The following is a 24,962-nucleotide window of genomic DNA, read 5'->3' on the forward strand; positions in this document are numbered from 1 at the left end:
CAAAATTTTGGCACCCATTCACTTGTATTGTATGGACTTACAAAGCTGAGATATTTTTCTAAAAATCTTAATTTGTGTTCAGCAGAAGAAAGTAAGTCATGTACATCTGGGATGTCATGAGAGTGAATAAATGATGAGAGAATTAAAATTTTTGGGTGAACTATTCCTTTAACAACTTGATACTGAGGATGCAGTGCATTTCGCAAGGAGAAAGGGGTGGGGGTTCACGTTCACTAGCAAGATACAAAATGATCAGAAAAAGAAAAAACTTTTTTTCTTAACTTTTCTTTTTTTTTTTTTACTTTAAAAAATATTAGGTTGGGATTTGAACATGGGTCCACTTGCATTTTATTTTATTTTTTTGAAGAAAATATGTTTTTTTGCTTTCTCTTATCATTTTGTTTCTTGCCAGTACTGCCGCTGGATGCCGACCTCCTATGATTCCATTTTATTACAGTACTGTGTATGCAGGCACACACAAAAAGTTCTACAGTGTTCACAGAACTAGAACGCCCTCGTGTTCCTTCATTAAATATTGTCTTTTTGGGTATCCAACCAGAATGACCCTTACTATCACGGGAATTAACGCGATGGTAAAACTTTAAATTCTCATATATGAGACACGTTCGCAAAATCACCACCAGGAGGTCCAAAGGGACACTTTTGGCCCATTTTTATAACCCGTGTAATAACTGACCAGGCTAGTCCGTGAAAGACTAAAATGGAGTGGTTCAGTTGAAACCCTGCTCATAAGTGTAATGAAATACAGTATATATGTGCTTATTTTATTGTTATTATATATGATATGCCAGTTAGAGAGGATGGTGTGGAGTAGAGAAAAGCTCACATTCACGTTCTATTTTCAATTTTGATAAACACACACATACACTCATACACTGGCGGACAAAAGTTTGGAATAATGTACAGATTTTCCTCTTATGGAAAGAACTTTTATTCATCAAAGTGGCATTCAACTGATCACAGTGTATAGTCTGGACTAGGGATGTGCGAGAATAGTCGACTAGTCGACTAAACGGTTCTGATGCTGCTAGTCGACACTGGAATTACTAGTTGGTTAATATTTCCCCCATTAAACTGATCATCATTTTTACACATTTATGTTTGGCTTTATATTTTCACATAATTACTATCATAATAATGTTACATATTTTAAATAAAATTAATAATATAAATATAATTTAAAAAAGAGGATATCTGGAGCAGATGCAGAGTTTAATTTCACCTCAGGCTGCGCGTGCGTCTTCCCTCTCTCACTCGCGGCGCGCGCAGGAAACCGTCCTCTCGCTAGACAAGCAAACTCAGCAAAGTAGTTATGAAAACACTTCGGTGGTGCGGGAATCGGATTTCCAGATGTTTGAATGTCCCTATGGATGTTTTCACATTTGAGTCTTCTTTACATCTGTGCATGCTTTTACGTTATTTTTCCGCTGAGCAGGCTTTTTCAAGCGCAAGATAGCCACCTCAGGTGAGTCAAGTCCCGTCTTTCACCGGACCATGTCGACATGTTAATTTTGGTCATCCAAAAATGTATGCTTTTGAGTAAATAGCCTAGAAAATAACTGTTTTAGGCTAGGTATGCCATTTTTTTAATCTGCTGATTAAGGCTATTTTCAACGAGGTGCCGACTGCTTAATGGGTTAAACTATATTTTATTCTGTGTGCACGTCATGTTTAGAATACTTTAGGTTTATTGTAGGCTACACCACAGGCCTATTTTTTCTATCCTATAGCTACTTTTTTTATTTTTATTTTTTTTATTTTTTATTTATTTTTTTTTACATTGTAACTCTTTTCGGTTGACTTCACCGAACAGCTGTCACATTAGATCAAGGGTTAATGCACGACTGCACGTCGTAAAATATGCGCAACTTTTCAGCGCATTTTTTTCTCTCTCATAGATTTGGCTTAGTCTACCTGTTAATTATTTTCAACAATGTCCTGACTGTTTTATGTTAAGTAACTTTTACTTGATTTCTGTTTAGAACAGGCTTTTAGGGTTGTTCCATTGATCCTGTACTATTCATTCAATTGTTTTCAATAAATATGCCTGTTAAATATTCGCAAACGTTGATTCAGTGAATGTGTGTCATGTTCTATATTTAAAGTACAATGATCATAATTCAAGCGAGCACGTCGCAGATAAATGCCCCTTTTCAATGGAATTTAGCTTCGGATTTGGAATAGATTAAGTATTTTAAATGGGTCGCATAAATAATTTTTTTTTTCTGAAGGTTGGTTTCTTTTTAGACTAGTTGGTTACAAAACTTCCGTTTAAACGACAGTCAAATTAGTCGTAGCGCACATCCCTAGTCTGAACATTAATAACATGAAAATGTTTTACAGTTTGAAAAAAAAAAACTACTTCAAAGAGTTCTCATCAAACAATCCTCCATGTGCAGCAATGACAGCTTTGCAGATCCTTGTTATTCTAGCTGTCAGTTTGTCCAGATACTCAGGTGACATTTCACCCCATGCTTCATGTAGCACTTGCCATTGATGTGGCTGTCTTGTCGGGCACTTCTCACGCACCTTACAGTCTAGCTGATCCCACAAAAGCTCAATGGGGTTAATATCCATAACACTCTTTTCCAATTATCTGTTGTCCAATGTCTGTGTTTCTTTTGCCTACTCTTTTCGTTTTGTATTTCTGTTTAAAAAGTGGCTTTTTCTTTGCAACTCTTCCCATAAGGCATGCACCCCTGAGTCTTCTCTTTACTGTTGTACATGAAACTGGTGTTGAGCGGGTAGAATTCAATGAAGCTGTCAGCTGAGGACATGTGAGGCATCTATTTTTCAATTAGAGACTCTGATGTACGTATCCTCTTGTTTAGTTGTACATCTGGCCTTCCACATATATTTCTGTCCTTGTTAGAGCCAGTTGTCCTTTATCTTTGAAGACTGTAGTGTACACCTTTGTATTAAATCTTTAGTTTTTTGGCAATTTCAAGAATTGTATAGCCTTCATTTCTCAAAACAATGATTGACTGATGAGTTTCTAGAGAAAGACGTTTCTTTTTTGCCATTTTTGAACTAATATTGACCTTAAAACATACCAGTCTATTGCATACTGTGGCAACTCAAAAACAAACACAAAGACAATGTTAAGCTTCATTTAATGAACCAAATAGCTTTCAGCTGTGTTTGATATAATGGCAAGTGATGTTCTAGTACCAAATTAGCAATTTAGCATGATTACTCAAGGATATGGTGTTGGAGTGATTGTTGCTGGAAATGGGGCCTGTCTAGATTTGATCAGATATGACTTTTTTCAAATAGTGATGGTGCTGTTTTTTACAACAGTAATGTCCTGACTATACTTTGTGTAGTATAGTAACTTTTGGCTGCCAAGTGTGTGTGTGTGTGTGTGTGTGTGTGTGTGTGTGTGTGTGTGTATGTATGTATATATGTGTATATATATATACACTATATTGCCAAAAGTATTCGCTCACCCATCCAAATAATTGAATTCAGGTGTTCCAATCACTTCCATGGCCACAGGTGTATAAAATGAAGCACCTAGGCATGCAGACTGCTTCTACAAACATTTGTGAAAGAATGGGCCGCTCTCAGGAGCTCAGTGAATTCCAGCGTGGTACTGTGATAGGATGCCACCTGTGCAACAAGTCCAGTCGTGAAATTTCCTCGCTACTAAATATTCCACAGTCAACTGTCAGTGGTATTATAACAAAGTGGAAGCGATTGGGAATGACAGCAACTCAGCCACGAAGTGGTAGGCCACGTAAAATAACAGAGCGGGGTCAGCGGATGCTGAGGCGCATAGTGCGCAGAGGTCGCCAACTTTCTGCAGAGTCAGTCGCTACAGACCTCCAAAGTTCATGTGGCCTTCAGATTAGCTCAAGAACAATGCGTAGAGAGCTTCATGGAATGGTTTTCCATGGCCGAACAGCTGCCTCCAAGCCATACATCACCAAGTGCAATGCAAAGCGTTGGATGCAGTGGTGTAAAGCACGCCACCACTGGACTCTAGAGCAGTGGAGACGCGTTCTCTGGAGTGACAAATCACGCTTCTCCATCTGGCAATCTGATGGACGAGTCTGGGTTTGGTGGTTGCCAGGAGAATGGTACTTGTCTGACTGCATTGTGCCAACTGTGAAGTTTGGTGGAGGGGGGATTATGGTGTGGGGTTGTTTTTCAGGAGCTGGGCTTGGCCCCTTAGTTCCAGTGAAAGGAACTCTGAATGCTTCAGCATACCAAGAGATTTTGGACAATTCCATGCTCCCAACTTTGTGGGAACAGTTTGGGGATGGCCCCTTCCTGTTCCAACATGACTGCACACCAGTGCAAAAAGCAAGGTCCATAAAGACATGGATGAGCGAGTTTGGTGTGGAAGAACTTGACTGGCCTGCACAGAGTCCTGACCCCAACCCGACAGAGCACCTTTGGGATGAATTAGAGCGAAGACTGCGAGCCAGGCCTTCTCGTCCAACATCAGTGTCTGACCTCACAAATGCGCTTCTGGAAGAATGGTCAAAAATTCCCATAAACACACTCCTAAACCTTGTGGAAAGCCTTCCCAGAAGAGTTGAAGCTGTTATAGCTGCAAAGGGTGAGCCGACGTCATATTAAACCCTATGGATTAAGAATGGGATGTCACTTAAGTTCATATGCGTCTGAAGGCAGATGAGCGAATACTTTTGGCAATATAGTGTATATATATATATATATATATATATATATATATATATATATATATATATATATATATAATTTTAAATCAAAGCAAAATTGAAAATGAACTTCACAGCCAGTGATCAATATGCGTTTTCACTCTTTGCATTACGACGACAACTCCTGTGCTACAAAGGAAAAAAGTAATACAGATTTGGAGCGACATTGATGACAGAATTTCCAGTTCAAATTAATTATCTGCAGATGGTGCGACTTGATTGGACTAACCATGAAAATTGGAAATTTCTGCCATAGCATTTATGACAACCCCTTTTTACCTACAATAATTTAAAACAATAATTTACCTTCAAAAATCCACTTGGCTAATTGAATGGACATGATGTTTCTGATCCCACCCATAGTATCTCCTCTAAGTTTCACTGGTAGACAGATTGTATTCTGTCAGGAGTGGAGATGACATAAATCATCTGTATGCATGTTCGCTGATCAGAACAGCAGCAGCCAAAAGGATAAGCAACCACTTGCTTCTGGATTCTGAAGGCTTGCAGAAGAGCCAGTGTTCAATTCTGCTTCAGTGGCCCTCAAGACATAAGTTTTTCTTTTTTAAATTCACTTATGTTTATTTGCCCTAAAATTATTCTGCACACAGGGAGCAGAAGTATAATGAGCTGTTTATATTGAATTTTATGATACTGGGCTGAAAGTCAGAATAAATCCTGGTAAAATCAATTCTAATTATGGTTTTTGGAGTGTGGTGGTAGGACACATGCTACAGCTCTGCTCACCTTCTCTAATGTGTCTATTGCAGCCCTATAATATAAAAATGTATTTTCTATATTTCCCATTGCATTCACACAGTAGATCACAAAATTGGAATAGCTGAGAATACACTTTGTAAACTGATAAAATGCAATCTAATATATTTCCATTTACTAGGTTTGAAGAAAGAAAAAAGGAAAGAGAAGTTATAATAAGGAATATATGAATACAAAGAGTTATAAACAAACTCCGATTCCAGTCTCAACAAAATAGCTGGCGCAACCTCGTACGCTGGCAGACGTGCTGTAATAAAAAAGATAAATAAATAAAAAAAAAACATTGCAGGGTATTTTTACTCTCTCTTTTGATTTGCTAAATCGAAACGTAAGAGCTGCACAGATCTGAACAGCCCTGATCTTCAGATGGAGATGGTACATACGGTATTAAACAACAAAAGGTCAGTAATAAACCTTTAACATACAGTATAGTGGGGTCTAAAAGTCTGAGACCATATAATTATTTATTTATTTATTTTTAAAATGAAGAAAATAAATTTTGTAAGATTATGAAAAGTTTAAAACAAAGTTATGACATAAAATGAATAAGAATTGTGTGATTTTGTTTAATGTTATTAATTGTAATTGTAATATAATTAAGTAATTATAAGGCTAATATATTTTGCAATGGAAAAAACATTAAATTAAACAAAAAAAGGAACAACAGAAGTATTTTCACATTTTCTGTAGCTCAGCTGATACAGAATGGCACTAGAAACACCAATGTCAGGTTTTATTCCAAAGGAACACACATACATAAAATGTATACCTTGAACGTACTGTAAACTGCTTTGAAATAAAGGTGTCTGCCAAATCCATACAGTACATGTAAATGTAGTGGTCTCAGACTTTTGGACCCAACTGTATCTCTACTCTGTCTATCTTTATTTCCCTCTGTACAACCCTGCCCATCCTCCTCCTTTAATATCAGTACTCCATCCATCTCAGTTTTCCATTTCCTTTTCTCTCTTTGTTTGACCACTTTGTCTATTCTTCTCCCTTCACTCTTATCCTCTTGTTATTCCCAGAATCTGGCGGGCTATGCTGCGATTCCTCCCTCGTGCTTGGCGAGACACTACACTGCTCTCTCTTCTAATAAACCCAGTGACCTGTATCAGGATGCTTTTGCTCTCTCCTGTACCTTAAGTCTGCAGAACAAGAAGGTTCTGAATATTTATCATATAAATCCATTTGTGCTTCCTTTGTGATTGATACCACTCATGCTCTTAGGCAGGTCTGCAGAAGAGCTGAAAGAAAATGGAAAAAAATAAAAGCTTCAGTTGTCATATGATATATTAAGGGATGTCTTGTCTCAATTTCAGAGAGCTTTCAGAGCAGCCAAGTCTAAATACCTCTCTGATATCATTGAAAATAATTGTCATAGACCTAAAACTCTTTCCAGTACTTTAAAATCTGTTATAAATCCCCATGTTAGTGTTTATCCTGTTGTGTCTACATCTCTCTGTGAAAGTTTTGTTAGATTCTTTGCTGACATGATAGCAGATATTAGATCACTTATCATATCTTCTGCTCATGATCTGTCTGTCCTTACTATGTGCACTGGTGTGTTAAGCCAGTTTGACCCCATTTCACTTTCTTTATTACAAGAAATCATTGGCCAGCTAAAGCCTGTTGTTTCTCCCCTTGATGTTATTCCCGCACGTCGTCTTAGAAATGTTTTTAACACTGTTGGGCCCAGTATCCTGTCACTTATCAACAAGTGCCTTACAACAGGAAATGTTCCAGATTACCTTAAACATGCAACTATACAACCTCTTCTCAAAAGGCCTAATCTAGACCCTACATTTATGTCTCATTTTAGACGTATTTCTAGTCTCCCTTTTATAATGTAGTCCTTCGTTAACTACAGAGTTTTTTGAATGAAAATAAGATATCTGAAGTCTTTCAGTCGAGTTTTAGAACTCATCAAAGTACTTAGTCTGCACTTTTAAAAGTTTTTAATGATGCGCTGTCATCTCATCTTTTGCACGGTTGCAAATGGTTCAAAATGCTGCTGCCAGGCTTTTAACAGGTGTCTGCAAACGCGAACATAAAACTCCTGTTTTAGTTTCCCTGCACTGGTTGCCGATTCACTACAGAATTGAATTCAAATTATTACTGTTGTTTTTAAGTCCTTAAATGGGCTGGCGCAATCATACCTCTCTGATCTATTGTCTGCTCACCTGCCTGGGAGATCGCTCAGGTCCTCAGATCAGAGGCTTTTGAGTGTCCCCAGGTCTAAATTGAGATTGAGAGGTGACCGTGCCTTTGCGGTAGTGGCTCCTAAGCTTTGGAAATGCCTACCTGTTTTTATTAGAACTGCCTCAACTGTACATGATTATAAATCAAAGTTAAAAACTCATTTATTTTCACTAGCTTTTAATCAATCTTTGTTCATGTATTTTGATGTGTAATGCACTTTATTTCTAAACAGTATTTTTTTATACATTGTGTACTTCATTGTGTACTGATGAATTTGAATGTTTTTATATTTCAATTAACTTTTATATTGCAATGATTGTACAGCACTTTGGTCAACTGTTGTTGTTTTAACTGTGCTATGTAAATAAATTGACACTGACATTGACATTAACAGGCCCAACTTTATCACCACTGACAATTGGACTAATGTGTAACACTTGTTAATAATGTTTGTATCTAACTGCAGTAGTCAAAAGTATATTATCTGTAACTTTATTAAAGGAATAGTTCACAAAATAATAAAAATTCTGTCATAATTTACTCACTCTCATGGAATTCAAAATCCTCATGACATTCATTCTTATGTGGAACACAAAAGGAAATTTTTTTTTTTAATAAAGACCCACATCGAGAGTCACGTGAGGGAGGTTAATACACTCGGTGACCTATATTAGAGTGGAGTGTTGAGATCTTTTGAAAATATGGTTCAACATTTTAGGATTCACAGATCTCAGTTCTTCAGGTATTTACAGCTGCGCCACCTGCTCTGTACTATTTCTGGGAGTAGCATACACCCCCCTAAAATGTATTGGGGGAATGTTTGGGGGGAGGGGTTTAATGTATATAATTGATTCCGTATTTTATGTTGTGTTCGTTTGTCTTACGAATGGAAACAATAAAAATTGTTAATAATAAAAAAAATAATAATAAAGACCCGCATCTGTTTTTGCAACATGTTGTCACTCCCAAGGCATCAAAAATTGTGCAAAAGCCCAGCCCGTCAATCTACAGATGCCAAAAGTACCCTATGGCGTCAGTTTCTGACGCATTCGGCAAGTGTATTCTTTTCAATGAGAAACCTTTGACATCAACTGACTGACGCAAAGGGTTGTGATAAGCTCAAGTTCGGTTGTATTAATTTTTTGAAAGAGACATGCCGGTAGAATCAGGATGACAGTGCCTTTATGGAGGGGGAATATTTTCATCAATTAAAACCTTCAGTTTCACTCTGCTACTCACACAATGCAATCGTATGGTTTGGGAATTATTATATTGCATTTTTAAAAATAAATTATCGTGACTGTACTTTATCTGCTTGTAACGTCTTTTATATTGTTGAGAACTGGTTAGGTTTAGGCATAAATGTGCAGTTGGGTGCTTAAAAATGTCTATAAAATAGTGTGATGTATATCAAATCATTGTTACTAAACTTAAGTGTCTCTCATGTTTTATACTGTTGATAATTGGTTAGGTTTAGAAATGGGGTTGGGTTAGGGGATCTAAAATATAAATGATTGTATAATGTAATATCACACTAATATATTTACAAGAATGATAAAACATTGAAGTTTGGCACATAAAGTAATATTCAAAGATTGATAATGGACACCAAAGTTTTCTCATTAAAAACAATGGGGTTTCTTACCGTGTCAAGGAGAGGATGCCATGGGGCACCTTTGCCGTCATCATGCACACGCGGACGGCTTCTGCACAAGCGTCAAAATTGGACGCTTAGGGAGTGAAACTAGGTTGCTTTTTTCAACACAATGGCAGTAGATAGTCCCTCACTTTAAAGCTTAAAAATGGACCCTAAATTATCATAAAAGCAGTGGCTTGTGCATCACATTCCAAGTCTTATGAAGACAAACAATAGGTTTGCCTTCACCTTCTTTCAGACAACACAACAGACCAGGATATGATGTCAGGCGGGAGGGCTTTTGGTTTTAGTAAATAACACTTCCCAAATAATAAATAATATAATATTGTAAGTAAAATGTAAGAAAATATCGTCTACTCCCTTTCCAGCAACAATAAAAACATGAAGCTTTGAAATATGTATACTTTGAATTGAACCAAGGGGTCAGTGTGTGACGTTTCGCTCTTTTGTTGGTCACGCATTCTGTCGTCATCCAGATTCGCAGTTCAGAGTTAACCAAACGTAAACTTTGGAACACAGGGTCATACGGAATTTCTTCGCATGAGCTTGCATTTCCGGTCTCCCGTGTTCGGATGCGTTTGAATGGGAGTGAATGGAGCGAAAAGTATATGTGACCACCCATTAAGTAAATTTCCAGCAAAAATTTTGATGGCCATTGCGCGTTCATGAGTGCTATGAGAGAAGCTCATAAGAGTGGCTCATGTGTTCACATAAGAACTTGGGTTGTTCAGTGCTAAAATAAATTCTTACGTGAACATGTGTGCCAATGTGAACGAGCTTCTCTCATGGCCATGGTCTGAAATTAACTTTTTAGCCCACCAGCCAAGGTGGCTGGTAGATGAAAAAATGTACCAGCCAGTCAGATTTCTTAACGCCCATTTTTATTTTTTTATTTTTTGTTTATTTTGACAAGTGGATTTTACAGACATGAAAGACGAATAAACAATGCTGTAAGCATGTTTAAAAGTGAAAAGTGTTTTTTTAAAGAATTGTATTGTTTTATTTTTTTATGAAATATTTAATTGCCAGATAGTCCATTTCGAATTATTTTTCAGATTATTCACTAAATTAGTATTTTAAACTACATGTTGTCATATGAACGAACAGTAAGCAACTCTCATGAGTCTCATGAGCCTTAAGTACATGTAACACAGTAACAGTTCTGGGTTTATCTGGAGTGAGTCATTTAATTCAGTCAGCTCCAACAGATTCATAAGCCTTTCTGATTCACTGCCAGCAGCCATATCACCCTGGAGCTCTAGACTGGTTACCCACTGAAGATGAGCAGGGTTGAGCCTGGTCAGTACCTGGATGGGAGAACTCTTGGGAAAATTAAGGTTGCTGCTGGAAGAGGTGTTAGTGAGGCCAGCTAACCTTGCGGTCTGTGTGGGTCCTAACACCCCAGTATAGTGACAGGAACGCTATACTGTAAAAAGGCACGTTAAACCGAGGTCCTGACTCTCTGTGGTCACTAAAAATCCCAGGGCACTTCTTGCAAAGAGTAGGGGTGTAACCCTGGTGTCATGGCCAAACTCCATTGGCCCTCATCAATAATGGACTCCTAATAATCCCCATCCCTGAATTGTCTTACTCCTCTCCACCAACAGCTGGTGTGTGGTGAGCGTACTGGCGCACTATGGCAGCTGTCGCATCATCCAGGTGGATGCTGCATACTGGTGGTGGTTTAGGAGAGTCCTGTTCTGTATGTAAAGCGCTTTTAGTGTAGTGTCAGAAAAGTGCTAAATAAATATATAATTCATTCACTCACTAAAAAGAGCCAGCTCATAGATTTCCTGCTAACTAGGGATGTCGAGATCCCATTTTTTTTTTTTTTTAAACGAGTACTGAAACATCCATTTCAGTACTTGCCGATACTGATACCTGTTTTTTTGTTTTCTTTTTTCTGAAATCCTTATCAGTTTATTTAAATGTTATCATCATAACGGTGTCTAAATAAATGAATTAAAACTTTAATCAAATGAAAATAGAACAATTAATTTTCAACATAATATTGTATTATTTTTATCAAATTAAGTGCTTTTATTCAGAACGTCACAGCATAATCCAAAATACATCATTGGAGTTATTTTTGTCAAATAAACTGCTCCATAAAAGAGCATAACAGGTGTGAGATATTGCTTAAATATTACACAATTACTACTGATTTATTTTTCTCCCAATTTGGAATGCCCTATTCCCAATGTGCTTTTAAGTCCTCGTGGTCACGTAGTGATTCACCTCAATCCGGGTGGCGGAGGACGAATCCCAGTTGCCTCCACGTCTGAGACCGTCAACCCGCGCATCAAACCGCGTGGCTTGTTGAGCGTGTTGCCACAGAGACATAGCGCGTGTGGAGGCTTCACGCCATCCACTGCGGCATCCACGCTCAACTCACCACGCGCCGCACCGAGAACGATCTACATTATAGCAAACACGAGGAGGTTACCCCATGTGACTCTACCCTACCTAGCAACTGGGCCAGTTTGGTTGCTTAGGAGACCTGGCTGGAGTCACAATTACTACTGATTTATTATTAGTAGTAGAAGTAGTAGTATTGCAGTGAATATCACTTAACTATACAGAAGTGATATATTTCTGTCATAATTTTTTAGATTTAAATTGGGCTTTTATTTTGAAACCTTTTCCATTTCTGTGTGTTTCTGTAAGTTTTCACCTCTGGAAAAAATGGTCGCTACATGACAAAGTAATTGTTAAATATCAAACTTTTGTTATTTAATTAAATAAATATGTAGTCTGTATAAAGTGAATTAGAGCTCTATCGGTGGTCATCTGCTACAAACAGAGCTCACGAGTGTGAGCCAAGGAGCTCGTAAGAGCAGCCGGCGTCAGCACAACACTGGCTCCACACATTCACTGGTGTTCACATGTGAAGCACACAGACATAGCATATGCAAACTATATATATATATATGTATGTATGCCATTAACTCTCCATATTTGTGGTTTAATATTCAAACTAGGAGATAATGTGTTTTTAATTTGTGCGCTGAATGTTTACAGAATGACATTCGTACGTCAGATGGTATCGGAGCATTTTTACGAGTACAAGTACATGAGCATGGTATGTAGCCCTACTGCGAACTGAGACTTTCAACGAGCAGCGGGACTAGCTAATGAGAGTCGTTCCATGCAAACACCTGCAAACTTACTGACTGCAGGCCTACAGAGCCCCCTTGAGGACAAAACTGTATATTTTACATTATTTTACAAGCTGACACAAACTGATAGAAAGAAAAAACGCCAGCCAGAATGGTGTATGACACTGCAAAATTCACCAGCCAAATGGAAAATGTACCTGCATTTGGTGCTTGCCGGGTGTTTATTTCGGACCCTGCTCATGGCGCTCATGAATGTGATTCAATAAATTAAATATGCAATAAATGTAATTATACATTTATTTGGGACACTGCATTCAAGGCTACTAAAATGCTTAGGAGCCACCAGCTCCTACAATGAAACATTTGAGAGCCAAATTACATTTTTGCTCAATTGCTCATATTATTCAGGTGCAATATCATCTATGCTAAAAAAATTTTTATGTCTATAATGGAAACTAGATCTTAAACTAGATCTTTACATTTTCAGAGAAAAATGTGAGTAGTGCTTGCTAGTGCAAAACTTGCCACCACAATGCTAGGATGTTTTCCAATGGACTATGCAGTTGCTAAGGTATTCTAAGTGTTTAGTGTTGCTATGCATTTGCTACTGTAGGTTGTTCTGTTAGCTTTCTGGCCCAAGTCAAAAGAGCTCACCCCAAGTCCCTAGAATATTCTGGTCCCTAAATATCACTCGGTATATCCATCAAAAAAACTGTGCTCAACAAGCTGCAGGATTTGAGGTATCATTTATGTTTGTAGAACAAACGGTATAAGCAATAGTATCAGTGATGCTTGCCTTAGCAAAAAGTGTTGAAAAATGTATTACATTTCCTAACACTGGTGACCATCAGTTGCATTCTGAAGCCCTTTGACAGGCCAAATAAAATGGGAGTTGACACTTGTCAAAAACAAATTGTCTGTCCATCTCTAAACCTCACCAGTGGTACAAAGCAAAAATCTTCCTCAAGCACACTGGGATTTCAAGACATCAGCCCTGTAGATGGGATGACCCTCCTATCATCTTTTATTCCCTCTCAGGACAATGCACACTCATCCACATCGCTACGGGTGTGATCTGAATGTGACTGACACTTCAAAGTCCTGCCAGACATGAAAGCAGCAGCAACGATGAACTCCAGACCTCAGAGAGTGACAGGAGTTACAGAGGCAGGTGTAGTTACAGAGGCAGGTGTGTGTTAACAGAACTGTTCTAATATGGGTGGATTTCTACAGCTGGAGGCTATTGGTTACATCATGCTGTGGTGGAGTCAGTATATGTTCCTCACATTGCACATACATTGAGTGTAAGCACATACATCGAGTGAGATTAACTAGAAACAGGGACAAGCCTGTGCTCGCTGGGAATTGGAGTGTGGCGAAAGAAGGAAATCAGTTCTTTCTTTTTAGTCGTCGATTCACTTGTCACTTGTTTCCTTCTGTAGCTCAGAGTTGCCAGTAACCTCAGCATTCTTATAAACACAAACCACCCATATACAGGTGATAAAAGGTTCTCATACTTTTTGACTAATTAATTTTTATGTTTTTTACATGACCTTCCAGTCATTTGTGATTACTGGATAAGGATTTTTAAAATAAGTTTGAGTCAGACTGATTCACTCATGAGTCATTCAGACCACTTTTTGAATGGTTTGATTCAGTGAAAAAAAAAAGTATTGTAAAGAAATTAATTTATAATTTTCTTTATTTATCACATTATACATTTGCACATATACAGTGAAATTCTTCTTTTTCACATATCCCAGCTAGGCTGGGGTCAGAGTGCAGGGTCAGCCATGATACAGCGCCCCTGGTGCAGATAGGGTCAAGGGCCTTGCTCAAGGGCCCAACAGTGGCATCTTGGCAGTGCTGGGGCTTGAACCCCCAACCTTCTGATCAGTAACCCAAAGCCTTAACTGCTGAGCTACCACTGCCCCAAGATTCATCCAGTTAATAGTTCCAACCCAAACTCAATGAGTAACGACAAACCGTCAGATTTTCCATCGGGGTTTGGGTGAGTTTTTCAAGTATAGGGCGAGTAAGGGGCTGATTAGACATGCTTTTGTGTGTGCCTGCGCTGTTTTTCTACATATTGTTAACACACGCTGGACGGACATCTTTAACTGTTGCTCTGAAGGAGAAGTTCAATGGAATTTTAACCATTTAAAAAATCAAAGCACCCCAAAGATGCTATTTAACCGCAGCACTGTAACTCCACGTACATGACAATACTTGCGTTCGCTGCCTCACGGAAATGTGAGCCTGCCTGGGCAGTGACAGTTTGTTTGTTTTTGTTTGACTTTAGTGTGAGATTTTATCATTTGAAGATCTATGTACTGTGCTATTTAGGCTCTTAGCTCACTGTGCACTTTATTTGCTGCTATTTTTAGTAATTTTTGAAGAAATTCCATAGCAATAAACTTTATTCCCGCTTCCCAACTCCAATGAAAAAACGATTAACCGTTCGTGAAACCTCGTGGTTAATCAAATGTTAAAAGCAGTAACCATGCACATCCCAAATACTGACCACAAATATGGCAAGAACTGATGTCTGTCTGGCACATTTACATAGGAAAAGACGAAAATCGGCACCTTATTCACATGGCACAGCACTAGTTGAAGTTTCTCAAAGTTACCTCTCAAAAAAGTTGATGGCAGATAAATATCCACTTCATTTAGCATTCTGTTTGTTCTCTGTGTTTTTAAGTATCCCGATTTTGTTTTGAGTGAGAAACTGCTCCAAATGATTCAGTGAGAGAGCGGTCCGAACACATCAGACTGAATCGCGAATCAATTTTGCTGACCTGTTAGGCCAATTCACCTAAATGAAACGACTCAAAAGAATTAATTATTTGTGAATCGGGCGTAAATACAGGATGCACATTTACATTTATGCATTTGGCAGACGCTTTTATCCAAAAAAACTTACAGTGCCCTTATTACAGGGACAACCTGGAGTTAAGAGCCTTGCTCAAGGACACAATAGTGGTGGCTGTGTGGATCGAACCGGCAACCTTTTGCTTACCAGTTCTGTGCTTTAGCCCAATACCTCCCACTCAACAACCACTCCGCACTTCATAATCGCTGATATTGTCCATCAGAGAAATGTTTTCATATAAGTCGGAGCACTTATGGTATGCACAGTGCATACAGCTGTACAGCTGCAGGAGCCACTTTATATTAATAATAACTCAACTGGTCTCTGTAAAAAGTCCGATTTCACACTTGTTACAGTCAGTGACACGACAAAGTCCAAATGCCCCAGAGTCCATGACAAGACTAAGACCATAAAAATATGGTATTGAAACAGAGTCAGAGAGTACTACAACACTGCCTAAAGGTCATGTATGAATTCTAAACCTCCAACAAGGAACCAATGGGTCTACATGAGATATCTCAAAATGCTAAATCAACATCGAAAAATCCTCAGAGCACATATAAAATATGGCTTCAGGACAACCCCAGACATAAAATCACTTTAGTCAAATAATAGGATACCAGTAAAATTCAGTGTATTGCTCTAGACTCGTAAAATAAAGCATCAACAGAAAATGGCTTGTTATATAGTTTCTAAAGTGCTCTGGGGACAATCGTTGTCCAATTGTGACCAGTAACATTCCTGTGTAGTGTGAATGGATCAGGTTTTCTACACACACCTACAAATTCACTTCACCTATAAATCAAAAGCTTTTTCACTATATATTTTTGGCAGGGCAAATTCAACTCTGTATCAACTAAGTGTCTACAAATTCAAAATTAACATAGCAGAGAGATGATTTTTTTAGTAAAACTGTTCACTTCAGTTTCAGTGAAACTGAACATCTTCCACATGGAAACAGTATATAAAAAATTATACCCTCTGTGTGTCATAGCTCTCACAAATGTAAAAGATATATTTATTACACAGCCCTGTGGAATATTTGATTCTGATTGGTCATTAAATAGCATTAATAGCATTCTATGGTCAAATACTTTAATGTATTTTTACGGTGCAATGGTATAAATATATCAACTGGTAAAGATTATGCTTTACTGTTTTTGTTCCTTGCCACAGTCTCCTTTGGTTTCCTCACTGGGGGCCTAAAGATAAAAACATTAAAGGAATATTCCAGGTTGAATACAAGTAAATCTCAATCGACAGCATTTGTGGCATAATGTTGATTACCACAAAAATAAAAATAAAAAAAGACTCCTCGCTCCTTTTTAAAAAAAAAAGAAAAGAAAAAAAAAAAAAGCCAATACTGAGGTTACAGTGAGGCACTTACAATGGACATGAATGAAATGTGATGCTTATAATTTTATAAAAGCACTATAAATTGACGGTTTTTTTAAGATTACAGGGTTAACGGCATTGTAAAATACGACAGTTGTAAAACTGGCTATAACTTTACAAAGAAAAGCCTAGTTAGCAATTTTATCACTCTAAAATCATGTTTACATGCACAGTGTTTCCATCTTGTGGCTATACTTTTGAAACAGTGAGTATTTTAAAGTTTACGGCTTGCCCCCATTCACTTCCATTGCAAGTATCTCAATGAAACCTAGATTTTTGCTTTTTTTAAAGAAAAGAAGGGAGTCAAATTTTGTATTTGTTGTAATCAACATTATGCCACAAATGCTGTTGAGCTTAACATTTATGTAACTCGGAATACTCCTTTAAGGCATGATTTTCAATTAAGATTTTCAATGAAATTGTTCACAGATTTTAAGACATTTAAGACATTACTGTCTTATTTTCTGTAAAGCTGCTTTTAAACAACGTGTATTGTGAAAAGTGATATACAAATGACACGAGCAATCACAAACTACACCTTTAAAAAGACTTTCATTCATTTTTTTTTTTGTTATAATTATTTTTATTGAATTTTCAATGTAATACAAAAATAACAAGACATCGCCCCCCCACATCCCCCCCCCCCCCCCCCGAAAAAACACAAATAGCTCGGATTTTTAGATAAAACAGGACTACCCCATATATAACAGATCAGGGAGAGAGGGAAAAAAAATGAGTAGAGCAGAAAAGTTAAATGTCCAGATAGTAACACAATTACAATATTCCTTGTAGTATAACAGGGCGAAGATGAGGTTCCATAGAGTCCAAATATGGAGTCCAGACTTTATAAAACTGGCCTGTTTTTTTATGTAATACATAGGTAAGACCCTCCAGGGGAATCAGCTCAAAAATGATCTCATGCCAACCTTTAAGTGATGGAGATTTATCACTAATCCAATTAAGTAAAATATTTTTCTGGCAGCAAAGGAGAGAATATTATACAATTTCTTGTTAGCAGATGAAACAATGCATTTATTAGGTATACCCAGTACCAATGAGACTGGGTCAAAATCCAACTGCATATTAAAGATCTTTTCCATTTCCTCCAGCACCAAAAACCAATACCTTTGCAGTCTGTTACATGACCACAGACAATGTGGTCCTACAGTACCTACTTCAGTTTTACTTTTTAAACACATAGGCGATATAGAGGGGTTAAAAAAATGCCTGTGGTTAGGAGAAATATGGAGTCTATGTATGATTTTAATTTGTATTTCTCTTGTACGTGAACAAACAGATATTATCTTAGCATAAGACCAAATGTCAACCCATGTTTTATCATCAATATCAGTAGCTAACGCTTCCTCCCATTTAGTTTTAATTCACCATAAAATCTACCAAAAGACACTTTTCCCGATGATAAAAATAGTAACCTCTCAATAGAAGATATCTCACAATTTCTAACAAGTGTTGTGTTATTAGTAATATAATGTCTCAATTGGAGGAATCGAAAAAAATCATGTTTGAACAACTGGTATTTCTCAGTTAACTCCAAAAATGACATTAATTTATTATCTGAAAACATATCCCCAAGCCTCATAATTCCTAAATTACACCAACGTTTAAAACCATCATCCAAAATTCCTGGGGTGAAATCAGGATTGTTTAATATTGGGGTAAAGAAAGAAGCCAATTTAGATCTACCTTCAAGCCTACAAACTGATCTCCATGCTTTCAGAGTATTAACTATAATTTGATTATCATATATCTCTTTTATGTTTTGAAAGCTCTTAACAAAAAGAAGAGCTCTTAAAGGAAATTGTGAAAAGGAGGATTCAATATCTAACCAAGTAGAGGAAGAATCATTCCTAACCCACTCTGTATCTCAGGTGGGAACTTAACTGATACATCTTAATATTTGGAAAATCCAGCACCCCCATAGAACTTGGCAGATAAAGTACTGATAATTTTAATCTAGGTTTGCATTTATTCCATATAAAAGAAGTCAGCCAGCTATTCAGGCCCTTTAATGCCCTATTTGAGAACAGTATAGGAACCATTCGAATAGGATATAACAATTTGGGTAACACAATCATCTTTACAAGTGCTATCCGGCCCAACAAAGATACTGGCAAGGAATTCCAATGTTCTAAATCCTGCCGTATTTTCTCAAATAAAGGAACAAAATTAGATTCATACATCTGCTTCAAAGATGTAGAGATAGAAATACCTAAATAGACGAAACGTAGAGGTGACCACTTAAAAGGAAAACAGAGCACAATGTTAGGTTTAGAAATAAGAGTACCTAAAGGCATAGCTTCAGATTTAGTTAAATTAACTTTATAACCAGAAAAGGTTGCAAACCAGTTAATCAACTCAGTTAGAGCGGAAACTGAGTTCTCAGGCTCAGGTAAAAAAAAAAGCAATACATCATCGGCATACAGTGCAATCTTATGATGTATATGTCCTATCTGTAAACCTGAAATAGATGTTGCTGATCTGATTGCTTCAGCTAGAGGCTCTATAGCCATCGCAAATAAAAGAGGCGACAGGGGGCAACCCTGCCTGGTGCCTCTATGCATAGGAAAATAATCTGATCTAAAGCCATTCGTCAATACAGCAGAACATGGGTCTGTATACAGCACTCTGATCCACTGTACAAAATTTTCACCTAGGCTAAATTTATCCAAAACAAAGAAAAGATAGGACCATTCAATCAGATCAAACGCCTTCACCGCATCCAAAGACAGTACTAGCCCATCTATGGATTTCACTTTAAAGGTGTAAATAACATTTAGAAGGCGTCTAATATTATCAGATGAATTTCTACCCTGTTTAAATCCTGTTTGATCAGTCCCAATTATCGTAGGCAGAATTTTTTCAAGGCGCATTGCTAAAATTTTAGAAAACAATTTCCGGTCAACATTCAGTAATGCAATTGGCCTGTAAGAAGAACATATGTCAGGACTTTTACCTTTCTTTAATATAAGCGAGATATAAGCTTCTCTAAGGGTCTTTGGTAATTCTTTAACCACAAACGAATAATTAAACATATTAAGCAATGGGTCTGCTAGTAACTCTTGAAACTCCTTAAATAACTCTCCGCAAAACCCATCTGGCCCTGGTGATTTACCATTCTTTAGAGCATTAATAGCATTAATAACCTCCTGTCTAGTAATAGGGCTATTGAGAAATTCTTTTTGTGTAACTGAAATTGTTGGAAGATTAATCTCAGAAAAAAGTCTACCATTTGTTTGAGATGGTCACCTATTTTCTCAGAAGACTATAGATTTATATAAAAATCTCTAAATGTATTATTAATATTCTTATTATCATGGAAAATATTATCATCTGAATCAACAATGGTAGCAATATACTGATATGCTGCACGTTGTTTGGCAATATATGCTAGAAAATTCCCAGGCTTGTCTCCGTGCTCATAAAATCTTTGTTTTGAGTATCTTATTTTCTTCTCTGCGTCCACAGTGAGAAGACAGTCTAGAGCCGCTCTAACTGCTTGTAATTCTTTCAATAAATCTGCTGAAGGAGATCTATTACACATTTTTTCTTTAACCAATAACTGAGCTTCCAAGGCCCTTTGATTTGCCATTCTTTGACATTTTTTGGAGGAAAAAACCATTGCATAAAATTTACAGGTTTCCCATAATAAAGATGGATTATCTGTGGATAAAGAATTAATAGATAGAAAAGATTTAAATTCAGAAAAGTAAGCTGAAAATGCACTGTCTCTAAGGGTTCCAATATTAAGTCTCCACTGTATAGAGTAGTCCACAGTATTCCTTAATTGAAGCTCCATAGTGACACTGGCATGATCTGACAGTAAAATACTTTCTATATTACAAGATACTACTAAATGCAAATCTGTTTTCGGCATAAAAAGTAATCTAATCTTGACTGACAATGATAGGAAGTAGAAAAAAATTTATATTCCTTATCAGCAGGGTGAAGAGTTCTCCAGACATCTACAAAACCAAGATCTTTACAAATATTCTGAAGAGATCTCGCCTGAGCAGTTAGAGATGCAGAGCTATGTGGGTACCTATCTACAAGAGGATTCATTACACAATTAAAATCTCCCCCAACAATTGTTAAATCTGCTGGCCTGGCAATCATGTCCAAAAACACTTTAGTAACAAAGTCAGATGGATGAGCTGGAGGATAATACATGTTTAGTATGAGAATAGTTTTACCTTGCCACACACCTTCAATAATAACATAGCGACCGTCTCTATCTTTAATACAATTTAAAACTTTGAATGGTAAATTACGTTTAATGAGAATAGCAACACCTCTACTTCTAGATGTAAAAGATGAAAAATATATCTGCCCAAAAACACCCTGTTGTAATTTTAAATGTTCTACATCACTCAAATTAGTCTCTTGTAAAAGAGCAATTTCGATATTTCCTTTTTTCAAAAAAGTAAGTATCTTTCTTCGTTTTACAGGATTATGGATACCTCAAATATTCCAAGTACAAATCCTAAGCACACTAGACATTAAATACTGTACAGACAATCAGTGGATACATAATACAGATAATCACAAAATATATTCCTGTAAGTGTACACCTCAGAAATCTGAGCTTTAAACAAAAATAAAATAAAATACCAATAAAACACAGAGAACAAGGGAACAAACCTGCCAAACATGCAGGAAGGACTATTCTTACTCTTTTCTTCTGCAGGCAACTGCCTACCCCCCCAAACACCACTCACATCCTTGAACATAGAGTAAACACAGACCTCACCAAGCTCACAGCAACATGATACAACTTCTTCACTCAGTGAATTATTTTGTTCATGTACCACATAACTACCCGCGAAAGTTTGTCACGTTAGCCAGGCTGTCAATGAACGCAGTCACGTCATCCGGTGAGGTGAAGCGCTTCATTGTCCCGTTGATGGTCAGCCTCAGAGTTGCAGGATACAGCAGGGCATATTCGATCTTCATCTTCTGCAGTCATTTTTTGACATCGTCGAAAGCTTTGCGTTTCTTTATCACCATCGCAGAATAATCGTTGAAGAATGAAATCCACGGTCCTGCGTCAGCGCTCCTCTCGGGATTCGTACCAACATGACGAGCTGCGTTCAACACTCGCTGCTTGTCCGTAAAATTATGGAACTTTATGATGACAGGTCTGGGTCGTTGCGCAGGTCCTGGCAATGGCGCCAAAGAGGGATGAGCACGATCAAGCTTGATCCGCCCTGCTTTCGTTGTAATCTTCAAGTAATCGGGCAGCCACTTTTCAAAGAAATGCACCGGATCACTGCCTTCGGTTCCCTCTGGCAACCCGAGTAGACGCAAATTACACCTGCGCCCGCGATTCTCCAGATCATCAATATGCGCTGACATTTCGCTCACTTTTTTTTGAAGATCAGCCACCGTAGCTTGCAGGCATTCGGTCGAATTCTCCACACCGGCGATCCGCTCCTCCGCCTCGCCCACTCGCTCAACCAAGGCCTGGAACTGAACTGTTTGATCGTATATCGCGGATAGGACAGTATTCACTTTCTCATCTATGACCTTCATAATGTTTTCGGTTAATTTGTCCAAAGCTTGAGCAAAGCTGGAGTTGGAGCTTTCCTCCTCACGACTATTCACGCTCGTGTCGTCCATATTAACATCCTGCTCGAAGCCGCTGATAGTAGAACTTTTCGGCACAATCTTCTTAGCTTTGGGCATTCTGTCAGATCCTTTTAAAAAATATTGATCTAAAGACATGGCACAGTAACCCTCCAACCAAGTAGAATGATTTCACTGAGTGAAAGTATATATTAACCGAATATTTGAACTAATGTCACGGGAGCTCGCCAAAATGCCTGTTCGCTCTACGACGCCATCTTACCCCCCTTGTCTTTTGGTTTTAACAAATGAATAATGCATATAAAATCAAGGGATGTTGAAGTTAAACCAACCTAAATAATAAAACAAACTATTTGATTAAATGTTAAATATATAATTAATTGTAATTAAATGCTAATAATATTCAAAATAACCGAAATATTAAAAATACATGAAATTCCTTTCAAATGTTGAGCACGATACTTGGAGAGTTATAGAGGGCCCTACCTACCTCCCCTCTGCACACAATAAACCCTCTGGAAACCCACAGAAGTTTGAGGACAGATCTGGTAGCAATTACTGTACCAAACAGAAACCTCCAACTACTGACAGAAAATGCACATCAGTCCCAGAACATAAACTGCTTTCATTAATATTATAAGTAGAATTCATCAATATCCTGCCCCACCTCAGTATTCCAAATGTTCTTGGAACCAACATGGGGGTAATTCTGTGGTTTTCCAACTACACACTGCCCCACATCTCAGTGAAAAGTGAGATTTTGACTCAGCGTCAAGTGCAGTCAGTCCGATTCGCTCTAAAAGAAAGAAAGCCGGGCTCCACATCCAGTACGATTGTGAATTTTCCAGCTGTTCTAAAGCAGTGGCAGTCAAAACAATCCCATAGCCAGCCCCAGAACCCCACTCTTAAACCACAGGTTACTGACTGAGCCTGCAGGGGTTTTAGTCAGTCATGGTAAAGGATTCTAATAAAAATTGTGTTTTCAAGCAAACAAAAATTATAGGAGAAAATTAGTCTGACATCAGGACCTCTGTCTGAAAAGACAAAGTCACGATTTGGTGAGAGCCCAAGTGTAAGTCATGTAAGAAAGATTTTAGTGAGTCAGAGTTGAGAACAGTAAGTATTTCTTTAAAACAAACCAAGACTGAGAGGCTGAGCAGTAGGGGACATGAAATGGGCAAAGATCATTAACATCAGTGTGTTCATTCCAAAATAATAAAACTACAAAAGTAAGGTGAAAGGGCCTAAGGAATCTGATGACTTTCCCCAATTTGCGATTTATATGTTCCTTGCAAAACATTTTATTTAGTCTGTATACTTTTGAATGGCTGTCAATGGAGAAACATGGCTTTTACCAGCAGAATGGTGTAGTTATGGCATCTACCAGTTAACGACAATTAACTACCCATGCTAACCAGCCAACAACCCCTGGATGTTACAATCTCCTACAAACAAATACTGTTATTTCATTGACTTCAGGTTAACCCATCTGCACATAAAAACTGCGATTGCTCTTGTAACAAGTTGATAAGATGTACATTACAATCTAAGTGGGAGGTTTTCGGACAAATATAAGTTACAATGTGGACCACACTTTATGCTAATAGTGAAAAGTGCCTGCATGTCTTACTGCTGACCTACAGGACCTATAAATATAATTTATATATAATTCTGATTGAAATTTCACTCAAATGAACATTATTACATCAGCAGGATGTTATAAGAAATGACTGAATCCAGCAGTCATACTCACTGGTAAGGGATGGGTCGGTTGAGTCGGTTAGATGATGGCTTCTTGGACAGGGTCATGTGGCCCCCATTGGTGCCAGGTAGCGGTAACGGCACTTGGCCTTGTGGGAAGGTTTGCTGAGGAATTGGGCGCTGGGGAATTATATTATGACCGTTGCTGTATCCATTTGTATGGCCTCCATTTGGAAGTCCACCATTGGTGTGTCCGTTTAGTGGTCCAGTTGGATGAGAGGATGGGGGGAGAGTGGTCTGTTCACAGGACTTGCCTTTAGAGCCTGGCTTACACACACACATGTGGGGCCGCAAGCACATCCCTCCATTTTTGCACGGGGGCAAACAGTTAGCTGTAAAAAATAGAGGGAAGGTCAGACAACATACTTATCATAAAACATCACAGATGTAACCAAATATTCAATATTGAGGGGACCAAATGTAAAAGAGTTACATCCTGTCTACTCCGGATGCGAGTGTCGCGTAACAAAAAAGCAATTTAAAACATTTTAATCAATGTTGCTGTCTATACTGGAAGCATCTGTTGCTTTGAGGCGTGTCGCATCGTGCCGACATTAAACAGGTGTCCCTTTGCATTTTGAGCTGCACGCGCTGGCACTATTTCTGACAAAAACACAAATAAACAGTTTAGAACATGTCGACCTGCCCAGTGTAGCACCAATAAGTTTGTGTAAAAAAATGAATCGATAATTAAAACTTTATTATCTTTTAAAAAGCGCATTACGTAGCTATCGCGTGACGCAAGCGCGTCGGCGAGTTCACATGAGAATTCGGAAGCGGTGCTTATTTACAACAGAAGAACGAACATCATGCGAGAGTTCGGCCATTTCAAACTATACCAGAGCCTTGGAGGAAACGCCAAT

The 24,962-nt window shown here is 37.9% G+C and overlaps 1 protein-coding gene across 2 annotated transcripts in view; it reads right to left on the minus strand.

Annotated features, from left to right (window-relative positions):
• The window catches only part of LOC127455548 (latent-transforming growth factor beta-binding protein 1-like), a 180,663-nt gene that overhangs the window by 134,008 nt on the left and 21,693 nt on the right, over positions 1-24,962 (minus strand). For both annotated transcript variants that reach the window (XM_051723536.1, XM_051723537.1), the window contains exon 3: positions 24,092-24,431. In XM_051723536.1, coding sequence (XP_051579496.1) covers positions 24,092-24,431 — 340 coding nt within the window. The remainder of the gene's footprint in view (positions 1-24,091; positions 24,432-24,962) is intronic.

This window comes from Myxocyprinus asiaticus, chromosome 17 (genome assembly GCF_019703515.2).
Source record: "Myxocyprinus asiaticus isolate MX2 ecotype Aquarium Trade chromosome 17, UBuf_Myxa_2, whole genome shotgun sequence".
NCBI lineage: Eukaryota > Metazoa > Chordata > Actinopteri > Cypriniformes > Catostomidae > Myxocyprinus > Myxocyprinus asiaticus.